Source organism: Neopsephotus bourkii, unplaced genomic scaffold, assembly GCF_033783945.1.
Source record: "Neopsephotus bourkii isolate Nb327-2 ecotype Australia unplaced genomic scaffold, CSIRO-AGI_Nbou_v1 NB_121, whole genome shotgun sequence".
Taxonomy (NCBI): Eukaryota; Metazoa; Chordata; class Aves; order Psittaciformes; family Psittacidae; genus Neopsephotus; species Neopsephotus bourkii.
In genome coordinates this window covers 1,016,792-1,037,074 of record NW_026900638.1, presented here as the reverse complement: position 1 = coordinate 1,037,074, position 20,283 = coordinate 1,016,792, and the positions used below count along the sequence as shown (strand labels likewise).

The following is a 20,283-nucleotide window of genomic DNA, read 5'->3' as shown; positions in this document are numbered from 1 at the left end:
AAAAGAAGGTAAGAACCAACCCACAAAGTTTTAATTCAACTTGTAAGAGAAATCAACCTGGCAAATACAGAAAATTTGGGAATTTTACATAGCCATCTTAATAACACTGAAAAAATGTTAGATCCCTATATATGATCTTACACCATGAAAGTATTGCTCACACCTTGCTAGTCTGAATGAGGAACAAACCTGCAATTTAAATGCTGCCCTCCTTAAATATATAGGTATAAATATCTTAGTTACTGGTTTCATTTTGAGTCAATAATACGCAATGTGCTTGAAAACGTAACACAATGCAGTTTTTAAGTATGCGATATCATAAAGTAACTTTCTGTTTATAAAGCACTTATGAAGATTTAACTTGTTTAAATATTGGGAGAAGTTGCTCAGATATTTGCTTTAATAGTTTTCATATTGCACACCTAATAAAATCAGCTGAAATCTAGGCTTTATTATATTTTAATTTATGCACATGTAAATAATATACAGCTAAAGCAAACATTGCAACTGACTGAATATATAATTAAGCTAAAATAGTAAAATACAGGAATCTCTGCATGTTTTAATCATAGCTGCCTGTAAAGTAATTTAACAGGGGAATTAGCTCAGTAAATGTAAAATTAGGCTATTTATTCTCCTGCGTAAAGTTACTCAGGTAAACTCACATCCTGGGATTGCATGGACTAAAATTTGCTATTAGATTTGGCACAGGTATATTCCGGGCTAATCCTCACAATGGTTAATGTCATTTTGAATATCATTCCCTCAGAAACTTTCCCCTACACCTGAGTCAGCCAACTGCTAATTTTCTCATCTTACAAGATATACTTAGAGACAAATTTATCTGGATTTGAAGTAATCCACTGACATCTCTGTTCCACAATACCCCTTCAGTGCTGATCGCTGTCTCTAATTCACCATAATTACTGAATGATACCAATTCTGGTTTCCTGTTCCCAACACTTTTAAATAGAGTTTCCCTCTGCATGCCACCAAATTGCTTTCATATCATTGAAGTGAGATTAGGGGCACTGTAAAGTTGGTCCTTATGTTTTACTAATTCTGTGCAAAAATTACAGCCTCCTGCATTATGCAAAAATAATTATGTGCAAAGACAATTTTGTAAACTCATCAGCAAAAGATATGTTTTGGATCTAAATTAAATTTTACCTCAAAGCATTTGCCTCTGGAAAGAACATACCTCAAACTGTCTTAAGCAACAGCAATTCCGATAAAGTTTTTCCAGTGAAACATTAGAGACTGACTAAACTTGCTTTTCATTTCCTATTAGTTTGCTAGGAAAGCTAAATTTGCTAGACAAGTTCTTGGCTTTGCAAATAAATATTTGGACATTTCAAAGTTTGATTCGCTAAAGGAATAAGCAGTAGTAATAAAACCCTTTGCACACATTATTCAAAGGTATAAAGGCTGCCACCACTCAGGAAGCCAATTTTTATATTCTTTGTCCTTATTTTTCTCTGTAACAGGAAGGGAAACAGTCACTAGTGAAAGTTTTGATAGCTTTGTAAACAAGACTTTCCTTTCCCCAGAATTTCATTCATATTTCCTATGCATTGATACAAAGAGCATCACTAAGTCACCAGGGAGGAATATCTATCCATCACTACTGACCAATCCCCAATCCGTGCCGCTGACTAGAAGATGGAATGGTCCGCATCCTATACCCAATTCCTCAAAGGCTCCTAGTTACCTGAAAATAGAAGTACTTCATCAATCAGGCTATGGACCACCTCTGCTGAAAAGGCTGTGATTGCACTCTCTCTGTCTTTCATTTATAGGGTATGCATTCCTGCCTTTTAGTGCCTTTCACTAAGATGTGACAAGACCCCACATGGAGCTGGTAAAGAGCTTGAAATGAATAAGAACAGCAAGATTTGTGATATTCCTAAGGGCCAAAATCTTCATATGATCTTTCTTCTGCCCTTTAGTATGAGAGCTTTGACATCTTGACAGCTTTAATAGATACCCAAGAGCCAGAAAGCAGAAAAGAAGATCTTCGTAGTCCATCTTGTCTTTTTTAAAATGCTGAGGGATATTAAAACAGCGAAGCAGTAATACTTGGGGACAAGGGAAATAGGTTACAGGAACAGTGCTTTAAAGTAAAATAGTAATGTTTAGGTACTGACACAAGAAAAACACCAAGCAATTTGGTTAGCAGTATCCCTGCCCATCTCAAGCTTTTACTACAGTAAAAATCAAATGCTTTGATTTATAATATCAAAGGTTAAACCTCAGTTACATCTCCTGGGGTTTTCTTACTTAATTTTACATCTTTCTCAATTTACTTTTGAATTTTATTTCACCTATAAAATAGGTCTTATAATTGGCCTGTTGCAAATACATAGCTTCATAAACATTCTGGATAAAGCAAATAAAAACAGTAAGAGAGCACAGAGAAAATAAATGTCCCACTCTGTATAAACAGGCATAACCCACAGTTAATAATGATAAATAAACAAACAACAACATCTATCTTTAATTCCAAAGTTCTTTAGAAAAATTATGGCCCAGCACTACTGTAATTAAATAAGGGGGATTTTAGCAATTGTATTCAAGGGGACCAGAGTCTGCCTTTTCACCATGCAAGTTAAACACTGAAGGATCAGCTTAACCAGCAGTAAACAGGCCACCTCTGCAAAGAAACATGATCATTGCTTTATGGATGTCAATAACTCTAGGAGTTCAGAACAGGAAGGAAATTATTTTCTGCAGGTCAGATGCATGCAATTCATTCTGTGAGCCCTGTGGTTAATGAAAACAAAAAACCAACCAGACTAAGTAAAAAAATCCCCATTCTCATGTTTTTTTCCCCTCCACCCCCAGATCTATAGAATTAAAAGATATAGATGAGACAGGAGGTTACTCACCGTTGAGGAATCACTGCTTCCGGTCTCAAGCGTAGCTCCCTCAGCACAGGTGGGTGGGTGGGTAGAAAGTTGACTAGCCCTGCCCCCATCTATGACATCACACTCTACCTCATAAAAGGTAGTGAAAGTGCTCTGAACTCCAGTCTGATTTCCGAGAGATACAGAAAAGAGATAGTGAGAGAGAGAGCAAGAGAAAATACTGCGCCGTAGCGTAGAGGTGAGGAGAGAGGAAAACGTGTGCTGAAGGAGCTATGCTTGGTCAAGGAAACAGGGACTCTTCCACGATGAGTAACCCCGCTGTCTGGTGGTTCCTCTCACTTGCTCCCATAGCACGGGTTAAATGTGGGCCTAACAGGATTTGCTGATCAGGAAAGGGGATAAATTTTGGCACCTTTTGATGAAAATCAGAGGATAGAAAGCTCTATCCCCATTAAATTGATTGACATCAGACCAGGCATGAATTTGGTGATAATAAGCTTCCAAGTAGCATTATTTTGTGTGTGGTTTTGAACAGCTGAACTGCACAAAACCACCAACACTAACGCAAGCAGCTGAATTCCAGTGACTATAACTGGAATTTCGCTTGTGTGCACTTGTGCTGAATAAACATTACATGATCCCGGCCTCTGGGCTGACCCTTGAATAGAGTAAGCTGGAGGGTAGGCCACCTACACCTCTGCATGAAGGAGGTCAGGTTTTTCACACATTAAAAATTAGAGCTGACAAACTGTGCTGAAGGAACAAGTGAGGGAAGTATCAAAAATCTGGGCATACGTTTATTTACAGAGCACACTTTAAAGTTCCAGAAAATATCAACAGAATTGCAAAGGGGTGATGTTTTTAAAGACTGTACATTTTTAGACAATGACAACCTTACAGGATGAAGCACATCTTTTTTTAAGCAACCTCCCAAGAGGAAGGCTTAAAATGGGATATTCATTCTAATTTACTGTAAATGGAATTTTTATCATCCAAATTGTGGGAAAGCAGGTTCAAGAGTAAACATAATTGCTTATATTATCCACTGGGATTTTCTTAATAACCTAGCTGCACACTGAAATTGAAAAAAATAGTATATGTTGCTGAACTTAACTCCATTAAATAAAACTGCTCAGAGAATGCGGGACTAGTCAGTGCCTGTAAAGAGTGCTAGCACAAGATCCTGCCTTTTAGAAGAGGAAAAATGAACGCTCCTTAAAATCTCTTTTAAGAGCATGTATTATAAGCACACTGAGTTAATACTGATGTTTTCCCATAGGCTTTTTGTTGTTACAAGGATCATGTAAATTGTAATCTAATCATGATTATTTTTTCAGCCTTAGTAATGATTAATGTGTATGCTCTGCTCTGTTTGTGTGCTTTTTGTTTTTTCTCTCCTTTCCTTCTATTGAAAAAAAACAGTGTGACTCATATCTAGTAGTAGTCACTTCACCTAAACAGCAGAGGTCAAGTATTTTATTTCTTACTCTTCAAACCTTTCATCACGATCTAAACCTGCACTATCTATCTGAAGATGCTACTTTAAAACGGTGTATTTGTGGATTTAAAAAACTCAACAATTAGTCTCATTCAGTTGACTAAATGAAGAGCTATTGTGACTGTTAGAGATGATATATAACTTCAGGAACACAATGCAAAACTAGGCTGCATCTGAGTAACGCAAAGTGATGATAGTGCTGTGAATTTCAGTTGGTAATTGAATTAAACATATCTGTCTTAATTCTCATTACATCATCTTGATTTCAAGCTATTTGCATGTGTGAAGACAGAGAAGAGGAAAAACACCTCTGGTACCTTGTATTGCATCTATTTATTAACATATCTGCCTACTAGCATGACAAGGAGAAAAGAAAAATTCAGCTTTTAGAGGCTTTACTGGTAAAAAATACCAGGCAGAATTCAGTTAATTCATAACGTAGGTAACCTATGACTTGACTATTGCACCACAGTTGTTTTTGCCAAATAAAGTAGGAATATATTTTGAATTCCTGTGACCACCAGGCTTTATGAAACCTAAGCAAGATTCATCATTCTGATAGAAAAGGATGTTTAGAGAATATATCCTTAAATATGAGAAATATTAATCTTGTAGCTGCCGTTCTAAGATCTCCAAAAAGAAACAAATTGTTGTTTATTGGAACAGAAGCATACAGAAGTAGCACAATTAAATCTTAGAAGACTGAATATGGCCAAGAGTAGTCTTCAGCAGCAACACAAGATGAGAAATACAGAGAAATATGGTAGTTCCATCATGATAATGTGATATAAATGGTTCAATAGATTAGATGGCAGATAATACCACAGATAGTATTTTGGGGCTAGCACTGCCCAAATCTGAAGTCTTGCTTTGACCTGCTTATTGTGATATCTGTAGTTGATGAAGAGAAAAATAAGAGAAGAGCAAAAAATGATAAGAATGATTTGTGAACGTACTCTAGAACACATTACTCACCTAAACTGTGAACACAAGTAGAAAGAGCATACCTAACTGAAAACATACAAAAAATGTATATACATTCAAAAAGGAAGGAAATCTTCGAAACGTTCTAAGGATTGCAACTAAGATTAACTAAATGAATGCATGGAAATGCAAAGAGGCAGTAAATGAAGACTTTTATATTCCAAAATATTTTTTTTAAGGAATGTAAATTTAATCCTAACACCATAAGAAAACTTTATGAATGCAGTTCAAGTCACTGGTTGAATCACTTGCACCCAGGCACTAGAAATCAAGTTAAAAAAAGGGTCCATGTTCAGTGTGACATCACAGATTTATTGGAAAAAAAACCCCACCAAAGTGCTTGCTGCCTTGCTTAAAAAAGATGGACAGATGATGGAGAACGGGTAGGCACCACTAAGGTACCAATGGCTGCTATTTATAAAGTTTGAGCAGGGCAAGACTATGAAAAGCTGAGGAGAACCAATTGTGCAGAAACATCATAGGATACTACTGCTATACCTACAGAAGGTAGAAATTGATCTATTTTAAGAAATTGAAACAACAGCTTGAAAAGGCCATGTAAAAATGTCAAGCTGACACATTTCATGAAAGTTTGAGACCTTAACACAGGCACGCCTCTGACCCAAAGATGTCCTTTTGCTGCTGCAGATCAGCTTGATGGATGAATGGAAAAATCTTTTCTGTTCGTTATCTGTCATAGCTAAGGAATGATGAAATATGTAATATCCCATCTGAGAATGAGTAATTTTTTGACAATGGGAATGCTGAATCTAGTTGTAGGTATAAAAAAGGATCAAAATGTTTCCGCAGTGTTTTGGATAAGATATTGAAGCTGTAATCCGATTTCATAGAGTTCTGATTTGGTCTTTGATGAGATTTAGGACAAATCACTGGTATGTTTTGTCTAATTTTTTCTGGTGATACTATTACCTACCTGGTAACCTAGTTCACAAAGTATTTTTGATGATGTATTTGTCAGAATTAGAAAGAAGTGATGTTAAAAGAAAATGTTTGAGAATATTTAACAGTAAGAGGTTAGGGTTAATTTTTCTAATATTGGATAGGTTTTTCCTTAGACTCCATATCAATGTCTTGAATATATTATACAAAACAAGCCCTTTTTTTGATGTAGCTGCTTATCAGTTATTTAAGATGAATGATGTGATGTGAGAACAGACATATTCTTTTTTTGCTCCTGTGAGTTTCATAAATAATCATAGTAAGAGTAATTATAGTATGAGTGGAAGAAATATTTCAGAGTTTAAAAATATAAGGCAGCTTTTAACTTTCCTCACTCAGTTTGATCTCTTCCTAAAGGCTGTTATGGCCTCCTGCATTTAATGGAAATACATTCCTATTGGGAGTTATATTAAATACTTGGTTGTAAGCAGTTTTGCTTGGTATTTGCAATTGATTCTGCTCAGTCTGGGAAAACCTGTTGTTGTTTTCCCTTCAGGGCATGTCTTCTTGTCTGTGAGTGCTTCTATGTGCGTGTTACTCATCTGCAACTCATGTTGTCAAGAACTGTAATTAAAGTCAAAGAAACTGAGAAGTCTGAACTGAAGCTGTTATTCTTTTAATATCTGTAAAAGCATCATTTGATATTACTTTCAGAATCACAGAATCCCAAGGGTTGGAAGGGACCTCAAGAGATCATCTAGTCCAACCCGCCTGCAAGAGCAGGGTAACCTAGAGTACATCACACAGGAACTTGTCCAGGAGGGCCTTGAATATCTCCAATGTGGGAGACTCTACAACACCCCTGGGCAACCTGTTCCAGTGCTCTGTCACTCTCACAGTAAAGAAGTTCTTCCTGATGTTAACGTGGAACCTTCTATGCTCCAGTTTACACCCATTGCCCCTTGTCCTATCACTGGATATCACTGAAAAAAGGCTAGCTCCATCATCCTGACACCCACCCGTTACATATTTGTAAACACTGATGAGGACACCCTTCAGTCTCCTCCAAGCTGAAGAGACCCAGCTCCTTCAGCCTCTCCTCATAAGGGAGGTGTTCCACTCCCTTAATCATATTTGTGGCTCTGTGCTGGACTCTTTCAAGCAATTCCCTGTTCTCGAACTGAGGGGCCCAGAACTGAATGTAGTATTCCAGATGTGGCCTAACCAAGGCAGAATAGAGGGGGAGGAGAACCTCTCTTGACCTACTAACCACACCCTTTCTAATGCACCCCAGGATGCCATTTGCCTTCTTGGCCACAAGGGCACATTGCTGGCTCATGTTCATCCTCCTATCCACCAGGACCCCCAGGTCCCTTTCCCCTTCGCTACTTTCCAGCAGGTCAGTCCCCAACCTGTACTGGTACATGGGGTTGTTCTTCCCCAGATGCAAGACTCTACACTTGCCCTTGTTGAATTTCATCAAATTTCTCCCCGCCCAACTCTCCAGCCTGTCCAGGTCTCACTGAATGGCAGCACAGCCTTCTGGTGTGTCAGCCATTCCTCCCAGTTTAGTGTCATCAGCGAACTTGCTGAGAGTACACTCGGTTCCCTCATCCAGGTCGTTGATGAAAATATTAAACAGCACTGGTCCCAGCACCGACCCCTGAGGCACTCCACTAGTCACAGACCTCCAGCTAGATTCTGCACCATTGACCACAACTCTCTGCCTTCTTCCTTCCAACCAGCTCTTGATCCACCTCACTACCTGATCATCAAGCCCACACTTCCTTAGCTTATCTATGAGAATGCTGTGGGAGACAGTATCAAATGCCTTACTGAAATCAAGAAAAACCACATCTACTGCTCTACCATCATCCCTCCACCTAGTCACTTCCCCATAGAAGGCTATAAGGTTGGTCAAACATGACTTCCCCCTCATAAAACTATGTTGGCTGTTCTTAATAACCTCCTCATCCTTGATATGCCTAGAAATGGAATCAAGAATAAGTTGTTCCATCGCCTTTCCAGGGACGGAGCTAAGGCTGACAGGTCTATAATTACCCGGGTCCTCCTTCTTGCCCTTCTTATAGACTGGTGTGACATTTGCCATCCTCCAATCCTCAGGCACCTCTCCCATTTCCCACGACTTACCAAAGATGATGGAGAGTGGCCTAGCAATGACCTCCGCCAGCTCCCTCAGCACCCGTGGGTGCATTCCATCCAGACCCATCGATTTATAGATGTCCAGATTGCATAGCTGATCCCTAACACAATCCTCATCTACCAAAGCAAACTCCTCCTTTGTCCTGAGTCCTGGGGCAATAGGAATCTGAGGCCCCCGGGTAGAGTCTGCAGGAATAAAGACAGAGGCAAAGAAGGCATTCAGCACCTCTGCCTTCTTTATATCCTGTCTCCAGGGCACCCACCTCGTTCAGCAGTGGGCCTATATTGCCTCTTGCGTTAGTTTATTTGCTATGTATTTGAAGAAGCCCTTTCTATTGTCCTTAACCCGACTAGCAAGATTAAGTTCCAAGGAGGCCTTAGCTGTCCTAATTGCCTCCCTACATCCTCTAAGAACTGTCCTATATTCCTCCCAAGTGGCCAGCTCCTCTTTCCATAATCCATAGATTCTCCTTTTCCACTTGAGTTTGCCCAGCAGCTCCTTGTTTAACCACGCTGGTCTCCTAGCTCCCTTACTTGATTTCCTGATTAAGTCTTACCAAATCAAGAACCTAATCGCAACAGCTAAAAGAGCTACTTCTGTCCAATGTCTCCTATAGTGTGTTAAATTTGTTATGTAAATTCAGTCTCCATAATGCCATGTGTAAGAAACCTAATTTTTATTTAAAGCCTCATTGTGTACCTATTAGAAAATCTGTTCTGTGCATTAAGAAGGCTACCTGAGAATGCCCCAGGGCACAGTAATTCTTATTTAAGACGAAATGGTGAAGCTTGGTCCCAAACCACCTCCTTTAAAGGTGGTAAAATGTGAAAAGAAGTGAACATGAGATAGCACTGAAGTCCTCTCTTTACAGTATTTTTTACAGGAATAGTCTTTTTAGGACCATACCTTAGAAATGTTAGAATGAGACCTTGCTAATTATTGTGGAACTGGTGCAGCTTGTGTATCAGAAAGCCATAATATTCCTTTTTCTTCCCATCTCAATCAGCATGGGTTGGAATCGGAAAACAATCTGGATTGAAGCCGTAACTGCTGTAGCAGATGAGTTTTGAATTATGGAGTGGTTATTATTTTTAAAGCAAATGCAGTATATACTGAATTATATATATTAGCATTTCTTTCAATTCTGTAATTTTTTTTCTATGATCATATTTGTTTTAAGCCTCAATCTTGAATCTGTAACACTTTGCTTTGTTCTCATGGAATTAAATGGCTTAACATTTGGTATCAGAAATGTTTTATTTTGCAGAAAACTTCTAATGAGAAATTTCAATATATGTAATCTTCAGAAACTCATGAATATTTGTACCTGATAAAGCACAAAAGCATGTTCACTGCAGCCAAAATGCTTCTTAATAAGGATAAAAGTCGGACCTGTCTACATTTTAACCTACTAAATGTAGACATATTAAAGTGTGTGTGCTCCTTGTCTCCAGGAATATATTCTAATGAAGACAAGTGCAATGGAATTTTGCTTTCCAAATGAAATTCTAGACAACATCTTTCCATTTGTGCAGCATATATTGTTTCATTTTCCTGTGTATCCGTGTTTGTATGTACCTTTTTACACAATGAGGTATTTCCTTAGTCTTGAAAACAGCCTTATATCAACACATTGTATCTTCAAAGCAGCTGAGATTATTTAATAAAAATTATTTTCTTGTTCAATTTGTCAGTTATCTGTTAAGCTTCATCTGCTTTTCCTTACATAATGTAAACTCTGCCCATCACCAATCTACCTTCATTCTGCTGCCTTGAAGAAATAACTATAACACTAATAAAAATGAATCAACCTCTTCATCTCCTGTGCTATTTTTTTATCTGGGTCATACTTATGATTCCTCAAATGCCCAGAAACTCAGGATATATACTACTGACCAATTCAGCAAAACTATGTGACCTTACAGACTTAAAAAATAAGATCCTACGGGCTTTTTCACTTAACTGAGTTAAAACACTGTGTCTAGAGGTCTCCTGTACAACTTTCAACTTGAAATTAGTGGATTGCCAACATGAGACCCACTCAGCTGCTGCACTATCTTCCTGGGGCTTTTATCCGTTCAAGGATGACAACTGCATACTCTCTTGGCTCTTGGTCTCCATTACCTTTACAGGGAAGCAAAGGCAAGCTTCATCTAATAAGCTAAATCTTTATTATTTTTACATTTTTGAAAGAGGCATTGAAAATGGCATTAGAGCCAGTATAGATACATCTATTTATGCCTTTTCCTTTCTATTTGTCTTTGAGCTGTTTCATAGGATAATCAGGAATTCTTCACTGTTTCAACTTTCAGAAAGCCCCAAGACAGTGTTTCCGTACAATACATCATATATAATGAATACATGACCATGAGGGATTTTATCAGCACTTATTTTGATTAACCTGCATATAGCTCATTGATGCCTTTATCCTCTAGGAGTAGTAAATTTCATCAGTGTCAGGATGATAAATTTTTTTATGTTACTATATCATCAGGTAGTCCCTTTCCTGGATAGTGTATTGAAGGATACAGCCTGTGCCAGGAGATGTTGGAAACTCCTGTATTAGTCACAAATAGAAAAGCTAAAACAATTTGTTCCAGATAAAGTCTTATTAAAACCTGTATATTTATAAGTATCATGTGATTCATAAAGCCATATATTTTGGGACATAGTATACTTGCTATGGCTTTATTTCACCCTTTCATATATCAATATGACTTTATTCAAACACATCTGCAAAGGCTACTTAAATGTATCTCCATCCCAAAAGACACAGCTGAAATGTCTCTCTATATTTTTCATTTCTTTCATTTATTCCAAAGCAGATGACATGAGCTAGTTGAATATACAGTGTAAATCAAGGTCTCTCACTTTTCCCACCTAACCCTAACCTCCCTGTCTTTGTACAGAGCTGAAATAAAGACCTTAAGATTTTATTTTCTCTCATTGCTTGTTCTACTAGGAGAGTAGAGATTATTATGGAGTCCAACCAACTTTATGGTCCTGACTATATCTTGGTCCTTTCCCACCACTGCAATTCTTTGATTTCATATTCCTATATTACTTTCAGTTTGGCTTTTTCTTTCCCTGCCCCTTTCATATCTCATATTTCAAGTTCTTTGGCTTACTTCCTTACTATTTCCAAAGTCCTCTCATTTACCCAATGCTTTCAAGTCCCAAACCAAAACTTTTTTACACTAAGCCCATCCTAAACAAATATCTTTCCATGAAGCCCATCTTTTTTGACAAAAGACAAATTATATTCTTATGTAATTTAGTAATTATCTATAGAGTCCTTGGGTCAAATTTTCACTCTCTTTACTAATTTGAGTATATTCACTTGTGTTATAGCCACTTGTCATGCATTACCATAATGCAAACTCTACTCTTGCAACGATGACAACTTCGATATAGGACCATGTCTCTCCTTTGTGCTGTGTAACTCTTTGAGCACCAACTATCCAACAGACACAAACGTAGAAATTATTTAGGAATAACTGCTCTAACCCTCATCTCCAAATAAATCAAATCATTAGCAAGCAAAACACAAAAAAAATCTATCAGTGATATCTATTTAGCGTTAGGTAAAGCTAGATCTTAGCTCAGGTGTTTTCTACTGAAAACACTGACAGTTTGCCAGCCCAAGTGGTCTAGCCTAGAAATAGCTATAAACCCTGATTTGTCAGACTGTTTCTGTGAGTACACTTCATGCAACATTCTTCCATTTCTGTTATAAATGTACAGTAAAACTTATTTTCATGCTAGGTAAGTAACAGGAGTAACTGTTTTGCACTCCTGAGAATCTTGAAGAAAAGGGACCCAACATTTTTGACAATTTTCAACTGTCCCTTCAGCCAAATTTCTTTTACATAATGCTAATTTTTTTCCTGATTCAGGAGGCATGATTTCATTTACCAAACTCCAAAACAACACTTTCTCCATACTCTTAAGCATTTCCAATGCAAAAGTCCTCTCTGATTGCCTATTTTAAAACAAAGGAAAAAACCTAGAAAGGCTTTCTGATGAGGGGAAATGAAATACCACTGCAGTGGCTCTTAAGTAACTGCTTACACACATCTTAACCCAAACTCAGGGAAAGATGGCCCTACTTATTCTTAATAGCAGGTGAACTTCCAATTACCTGACTTTTCTTTGAGTCTATGGATTTATAAGTAGCAGCTTGACACATCACTGCCCATACACACACCGACTTGCTTTTACAGCACAAGGTAGTTCAGGGTGACTCAGGTTTAGATGAAAGAAAAGTAGGATGTTTAAAACATTTTGGATTACTAGATGCAAGATCCATAGGCAGAATTGCTAAAGAAACTGTTTGCAAGCTCAACCTGTTTATTCTGTGATAAATTATGAGGCTTATTTGTTTTGATGAGGATGAGCTGTCTCCAGTTACCTCATTCTTATCACTGATCAAGCACAAACGTACAGCTATTTTGCAGTATATCCCACATCTGTTATAATTTTATGTATCTAACCTCCCAGCCCAAGTGTTACAGGAATCTTCATAATGTCCTACCCAAAGTTAATGGGGTGGTCTAACAATTTTGCCTTTTTTTTCCCTCCAAAGTCTTCACTTAAATTCACAAAGCAAGAACTATTGGATAAAGCTGCAGTCTTAAGTAAACTGTCTTTTATCTTCAACATGTTGTGAGGCTCCTTCTCTTACATCATAGCTCAGCCTATTATGCTAAGTTAAATGAGCCTTTGAAAGTAATTGGAAACTGGATGCAGCTAAAGTATGTTTGGAGTGTGCTTTGGCTACTGATTCACTATTTTTGGACAGTGTTCAGAGGTACATGGCTGTTACTCTGTATGACACTGCGTATTTATCTGGCTCAGAAGTTTAAGACTCTTTCAGCAAATTTTCTGATAATAAAACTGATTATACCTGTAGATTTCTAAATCAAACCCAAACATGACAGGGATAAGGGATTTTCTCAGATTCTGTTCAATCTAATCTTGCAGGAAAGACTGTAGCAAAGCTACTACCATAAAGAAGAGTTTTAAAAAATGCAAGCTCATAGCCTAAATGGATAGTAGATAAATGAGCTGATCAGCTTCAGAGCAGCAGTAAACAGAACAAGTGGATATATATATGAATATATATATACGAATATATAGATCTGCTTTATTGTAATGGTCTAGCTAACAAGAGTCAGACAGGAATACCAAAAACATGAAGCAGCCCTAGAGTTAGAAGTGTGGACTTCTATTCAAATAACAAACGTCATGGTTAAAATCAACTCTATTCAACAAAAGTAGCTGCCACAAAAAGGCTATCTGTCAGTAAGAGCTAAGTATATGAAAATGTTATTTACTTCATTGAGAGTAGCATATGCTCAGCACCTCAGAGAATTCATTCCAATACAACAGTGCAACTGATTATGAAGTAAATACACATTACATTAAATAAACCAAGGCAAGAGACAAAGAAAATTATTTTGAAGTTATTTTAGACTGTGATTTTAGTAAAGGAGGTTGCTTATTCTTAGAGGGGAATTAGAAATTGAATATTCAATTTAAAATTTACAGAACCATATATCTGTTTCTGGACCGAGGTCAGAGAGGCTTTTATTAGGAACAAGGATTTTTAAATATATTATTTTTATCTAACTTCCTCCTCGCCCCTTTTCTTTACTTTTTTCTCTATAATCTTCTTCAAGTTTACAAGGCTTTGCACTGAAGAACAAGTATCACATAGTCGTTTCTTTTTTTACTTTTCAAAACTCAATTGGAATCAGGAGTTAAGAGTCTCACCTTGTAACATAAAGGACCAAATCAACAGATAGTCTAAATTTTCCTCACACCATTAATATTAATAAGGTTAGGGTGATGTATGCTAACTCTCAATTGCCAGATCGTACTTATCTGGTGAAAATAATTTTGCTATGTGCATGCAGGGAATTTGATGGGAAAGATCAAAGGAGAGAAATAGCTGGGGGAAAAGAAATGGAAGAAGGAAAGGGAAAAACAACAGTGGGTTCTTTACTGAAATTAAAATGTACACTTCAGGATTGTCATTTTCTTACTTTTAGATCTGTTTTCCTATTTGCAGCAAAGTCAATGATGCCAAAAAGAATCACTTCGTATGCTATACTAGTATCATATCAATCTATGGAGGAAAAAGCAAACAAGATCAGCTTTATGCTTATTTTCAGAGATAAACCATATAGAACTACTGAATCTTGGGGGGGGGGGGGGGGGGGGGGGAGGGAGAAATAGAAGTTTCACCAAAAGATATATAGCATATTATATGTTATGTACACAGTATTTCTGGAGTAGTTGCAAGACATTTTTCTCTAACAACTGTGAGAACTGTGGGGTGACTTTCATGTGTTTTTTTATGTTTCAACTGGTTTTATGTCTCTTTCCTTTTTACATAAATATACATATGCCCACATGTATTCATACACTCATATGCATACAATTATTTTAATTTATATATTAATATTTTTAATAATGCAAAAGCAGGGATTGTACTTCCCATAAAAGTTCTGAATCATAACTCGTCTTTTGGATCAATCTGAATTATACTGTGGTTCTTTGAAAGCACAGTAATAAATTGCCATATTGTAGTATATTGCAGTGCTTGATATTTACATCAAAACACATAAATATTGAGCATTCACATAAACTTACTTCTGTAGCTTGGGAAGCTTGAATTCTGGATTTGTATTGAACTTCTAATATTGTACTGTATGCAAGTTGCCAAATAATGGTATTTCATTTTAATGTAAATAAAATACTGCTTATTTGTAATTGGCTATCCAAGAGAAAATGAAGTAGAAGATGGAAGCAGAAGCAGCAAGTAGACAAGCGGATGTAGATGTGCACTTGGATACCAGATCTCTGGATAGCAAAGGAGCATACAGTACCCAGCACCTTGAAGATAAACAGCTTGGAAAATACTATCAGGAAGGCCCTGTACTGACGTATTACCTTGGATAACACGATACTGCTCTCAAAGAGGGATGCACGTGAGTTTATCTCTATCACCTCCTGTTCAGAGCAACCACAGAAGAAGCAAGTTGGGCAATCTCAAAATTTTCTGTGTGTTTGTAGTCCAAGTCTTTGGAACAGACCCAAATAATTGCTGTGGTGGAAGCTAGTTTTGCTTTTGCAGCTGACTGTGAAACCCCAACTAAACAGAAACACAATGATGATGAAGCCTGGTAAGCAGCAGATGCCAACAATGCCAGACTGGAAATGATGAAGTCAAGCAGTTCGGCCACTTAAATTTCACAACGGATGGTGATGTTCCAGTAACGAATAGATGCTAGAGATTCACAATGACTTATTCAGCATCCACATACACTGAATAAAGAGACTTGAAAAAGAAACACACACAACCACAAAAGCCAAGCTGGTAGAAGCACTGATTTGGGTAATTGTTATAGATAGATGAAGATGACAATTCAATGCGTATGAAAAGCTAGACCCAGATGGCAGTAGGTAAGAAAAGATCATAGCATTTACTATGCAGCATAGATGTCAGTGATATAAGGACAGATAACTCTATTTATATCAGGGAAATGGAAGAGGATCTTTTCATTGCTGTGGGAAGATCAAGGTATTAAAATTACATGCGTACATAAGGCAAGAAGCGAAGACCAATTTCAGGACAGACACAGGAACACTGAATTAACTCCTTTTAGGACTGTATGTATGACTTCAGGATGTTTGATCCAAGAAAGCCTGGCAAATGTTCAAGACCTTCTATATTGTTTTGCAAAAAATTGAAATGTTATGTAGTTGAGAACATTTGCTTTGACTTCTGATATGTTTGAGGAAGTCCAGTGATTTCACTGGGGAATCTTATAGATGGAATAAAGGGCACAAGTTAGTTGCCCTAAAAATCTTCGTACTTGATTGGGCTTAAACAATTAAAGGGTGCTTTTTCAGAATCACATCTGCAAACAATCTTATTTCAAATATCTTGGGCCTCACAAATCACCACTGTTTTGAAAACACACTCAGGAGAGTGAAACATACATTTGCATTCATATGGTCTATATTTGAGTTAGAAGGTAACAAAGGTGTCATGGGGTTAATACTAGGGTGATTAGTTATAAAACCCCAAGAAAATAATGAAGAGCAGCAATTGTTACTGCTTGGTTCTAGTAATCTCCCAAAGGCACAGAGTCCAACATTAGGAGAACAGAAGAAATAACAGTTCAAGAATATAGGAAACACATTGTTTACAATATTACAGGTGCTGCGTATTCCTGCCTTTATTTCTAAAAAAAAAGATTGTGTGTAAAAACTTGGTGGTATTCACTGAAAATAACTGAAATAACTGGGAATTAGAGTGTATAATCATTGTGTTTGCCAATAGTATTTGAAAACAGCACGTGCATCAAAACTTGAAATATTTTGCTGGCCTTCCAGAGTTTTTGCTAAACCTAGTGTGCATTGGAACCTGAGTGAATGAAATCCCATTAGTCATCACCATCTTAACAATATCCACTTCATACAGAGCTGGCTTCTGCACAGAGGAAGGAAATTACCAGTACTAACAAAGGAAAGAAGATTTAAAATGAGCAAATATACAAAAGCTCCAAATGATTATAATATTCACAGCTCAGCAATGACTTCCTAGGCTATGAAATTACTTTTCTTTGGGAAGAATGAAGATTTTACAAGGTTAGTATAAACAAAGGGTAATTGGAAAATCAAATTGCTCTATGCAAGTTATTGTAAGGTCTGAAATAATGGCGATATTTTAAAAAATTTGCTTATGAAACACTGTATTTTTGTTTTGTACATTATTGCCATAAAAAATGCTCCTTTTCAAGTGCTACAAGGGATATATAAATGGCTGAATACAAATACCAGCTTACCCCTGATACAATAAGTTCTCCACCCAGGTTCTGAACTTCTGCCTTCACTTTGCTGCAGATGTTGAGTTGGTGGCAGTAGAGGGCAATGCGCTGCAGGTAGGCCAGCAGATCCTGTTTGCAGGCTGAGTCTGGGCACTGAAGGCAAAAGAAACATTTGAATAGATGTAGCTGATTTTATTTGATTATAGAGAGGCACTCAGAGGAGATAGTGGCAATGTGTGTGTATTACCTGAATCCATATCACTTCATCTACTTGATGAAATGTGAAAATTCAAACTCTACCTTTCATTTAACTGAAGATTGATGAATTGTAACCTGAAGATGCACTATATCTTTTTTCAAAAAAGAAGAAATATCTCTGTCAGCCAATGAAAAAGGCAATGAAAATAATACGATTGCTGTGTTTGAGGCTAAGATTCAGTTATGGTATCAGTTTGTACAGAACAGACGAAACTGTTGAGTAGCTGAAAAAACAAGTTTGATGTGAAACTCCAGGCTGGCTTCTGGGTGTTGAGGTTAAGTTAAATTCCACATAAACCCAGTTCTAACTGGTTACACCCAATGTAATGCCAACTCCTGACTATGTTGCCAGGTTCCCTTGTATTTGTGCAGACCTTCAGAGGACACAGCAGAAGCTAGTACCATTTCTAACATGCTAAAGACTCAAGATGCAGAGGTGAGACTGCTTAGGTTTGGTAGTGACAATTTGATAAGCTTATTGTTAATGCATAAATACATTAATTTGTGCCAGAAAGACATTATTTAGTAAAGCGTGACATATTACAGATTCTCTCAGCAGATGACATCAGTATTGCAGCCCTTCTGAAGAACACAATGAGATGAATTGGTCCCTCTGCATGTCTAATGAATACCTTTTCATACTAGAGGGAAGGTTATCTACAGTCCTGTGCCATTTTGAATGCTGTGCATCTCAAATGTGTTTTGATATGAGTTACATTAGGTCAAATGTGGCAGACAGTGAAATCTTTATAATCAATATAACTAGAAAAGGCCCAAGTAAAATTTATTCGTAGTCTCTTGGACCCTTAATAGAAACTGCATCATCTCCTGCAATATCAACAGCATAATAAACAACACTCCTGTAGTAACATTCAAGGTCTTGCCTCAAGAGAACAGACCTCAGTAATTCACTCTGATGAAACATTGCTAAAAGGGTCTATTGCTAACCGCATGTCTCTAATACTTTTTGGAGCTACCCAACAAGTCCGAATGACAATGTTCTTTGAATATAAAGCTTGGGGAACAAAGAGTTTGAGCAGGTCTTTTCAGCACCTTACAAAGTTTATGCTCAATTTTTGTAAAATATTAAGAGAGTACTTCAACAAAACCTGATGGAATGAAACACACACAATTCAACAGCATCACAACCTCTGACTTGAGGTGACTGCTTTAGCCCCAACAGCTAATGCTGGCAAGAAATATGCAGTGAAGTAGTTGCTTATATTATCTATAACCCTGAAAACAGTCACTTTGTTTTTTTTTTTTTTTTCTCCCTTTAAAGCTAACAATAAACAAAGCTGAAGGTTCATCGTGGCTGTTAGGTTTAATCTGCTCTATACTTATGGCAATGCTATAAAGCCTTTCTTTCTCAGCTGCTACATCTTTCAGGCATGAATCCTTAAGAGACCTTCTTCCTGCTGGTGACAATTTAATACAGAAATATTTACCCTACTCTTGAAGTCTATGAACTGAAAGAAATGAACTTTAAATACTTCTAAAGAGCTGACAAGGCTTTAAATATAAATAGCTTGGAGTGAATGAAAGTGTAAGATCTCTCTCATTCGAACAATAATTAAAAATGCAACTGTCCATAAAAAGTTTATAATTCATGAGTGTCTCCAAAGTTCTGTAAAATATCATTAAAGTACAAGCATTAAAACAAATACTTCATTCTCACAGTAACTTTACTCCTTATGATTAAAGTGTGCACGTTACAGTCTTCTGAAATATAAAATGTGACTCAAGCCAATGCACTCTCAAGTCACTCTGCATTTCTTTCTTTAAAATATTCCACCTCTGCAAATATTGTAGACGAGGAATTTCAGCTGACAGATTTCTTCTTATGCTAAAATGATCAGATGCTACATTTGAAGGACTAGAATGGGTTAACTACAGGAAAAGTGATTGCTGATACTGAAAAAATCCTAACCCCAAATTTCTGAGGTTACAGGAAAATGGGCAGCTTCAGGTTTCTTGCCACTCTGGCTTATATTCCCTGGCAGGATGTGTTACACACTATGAATTGCTTACTTGAAGAAAACTTATTTTGAAAAGACAGACTAGAAGCAAAGAAGATATCAGTTTCTGCTTCCAACAAAATTTCTTCTGATGAGAGCCGAAAGGAAAGAAACTATAGGAAGTTTACAAGGGAAAAACCAGTTAAATTTAATTTGCCTAAATCTAGAATTAGCTACCTAGAAACTAGATTTGAATTTGGCTTTTGATTTTTCACATGATGCTTCCTTTTGCTCTCCAGATGGATAGATAATCCGATCTGCAAGAAAGGGGCTGAATATAGCAAATTTATCTTTCCAGTTGTGACGTGAATTTGGGACTGAGGACACAGTCCCCAGAACATGGAACAGCTGAAAACACAGTGCAAAGCAGAAGCAAAGGAGTCAGGTAATATTGAATCTTGAAAAAGATGAGTGCTGTATAAAGAGAAATTACTGGAAGAATGAGCTGAAAAGAATATAAGGGTACCCAGGCACATGGCAAGAGTAAAAGAGCATCCAAATCTCTCCTGTTTTCATGACAGCAAATATATGTCTAATTCTAATACAATTGCCTGGGTCCAGAAGTGAGGCTGTGGAACAATTCTGAGCTTTAAAGAAACTCGTTTATGACTTTCCTGTACCACAAAACCCAAGATGATTGGTATATAAGAAGGAACTTATATTCAGTAGGTAGATCAATATCCAGTCAGTGACTTTCAACAAGCAATTTTTTGCCAAGTAAAGATAACCTTTTCCTGCAAAAGGCAACTCATTG

At 37.1% G+C, this 20,283-nt stretch overlaps 1 protein-coding gene and 1 long non-coding RNA gene across 4 annotated transcripts in view; one reads left to right on the top strand and one right to left on the bottom strand.

The window, feature by feature from the left end:
• CTNNA2 (catenin alpha 2) overlaps positions 1 to 20,283 on the bottom strand; it is a 505,102-nt gene that overhangs the window by 11,941 nt on the left and 472,878 nt on the right. For 2 of the 3 annotated variants that reach the window (XM_061365551.1, XM_061365568.1), the window contains 2 exons: positions 17,272 to 17,406; positions 2,889 to 3,032 (listed from right to left, as the gene is read on the bottom strand). In XM_061365551.1, the coding sequence (XP_061221535.1) occupies positions 2,889 to 3,032; positions 17,272 to 17,406 (279 nt within the window). The remainder of the gene's footprint in view (positions 1 to 2,888; positions 3,033 to 17,271; positions 17,407 to 20,283) is intronic. The other variant, XM_061365559.1, reaches the window with a different exon arrangement.
• LOC133218798 (uncharacterized) lies at positions 3,000 to 20,092 on the top strand. Its single transcript, XR_009727266.1, has 3 exons — positions 3,000 to 3,105; positions 17,864 to 17,947; positions 19,828 to 20,092. It is a non-coding gene; the product is annotated as an uncharacterized LOC133218798 (long non-coding RNA).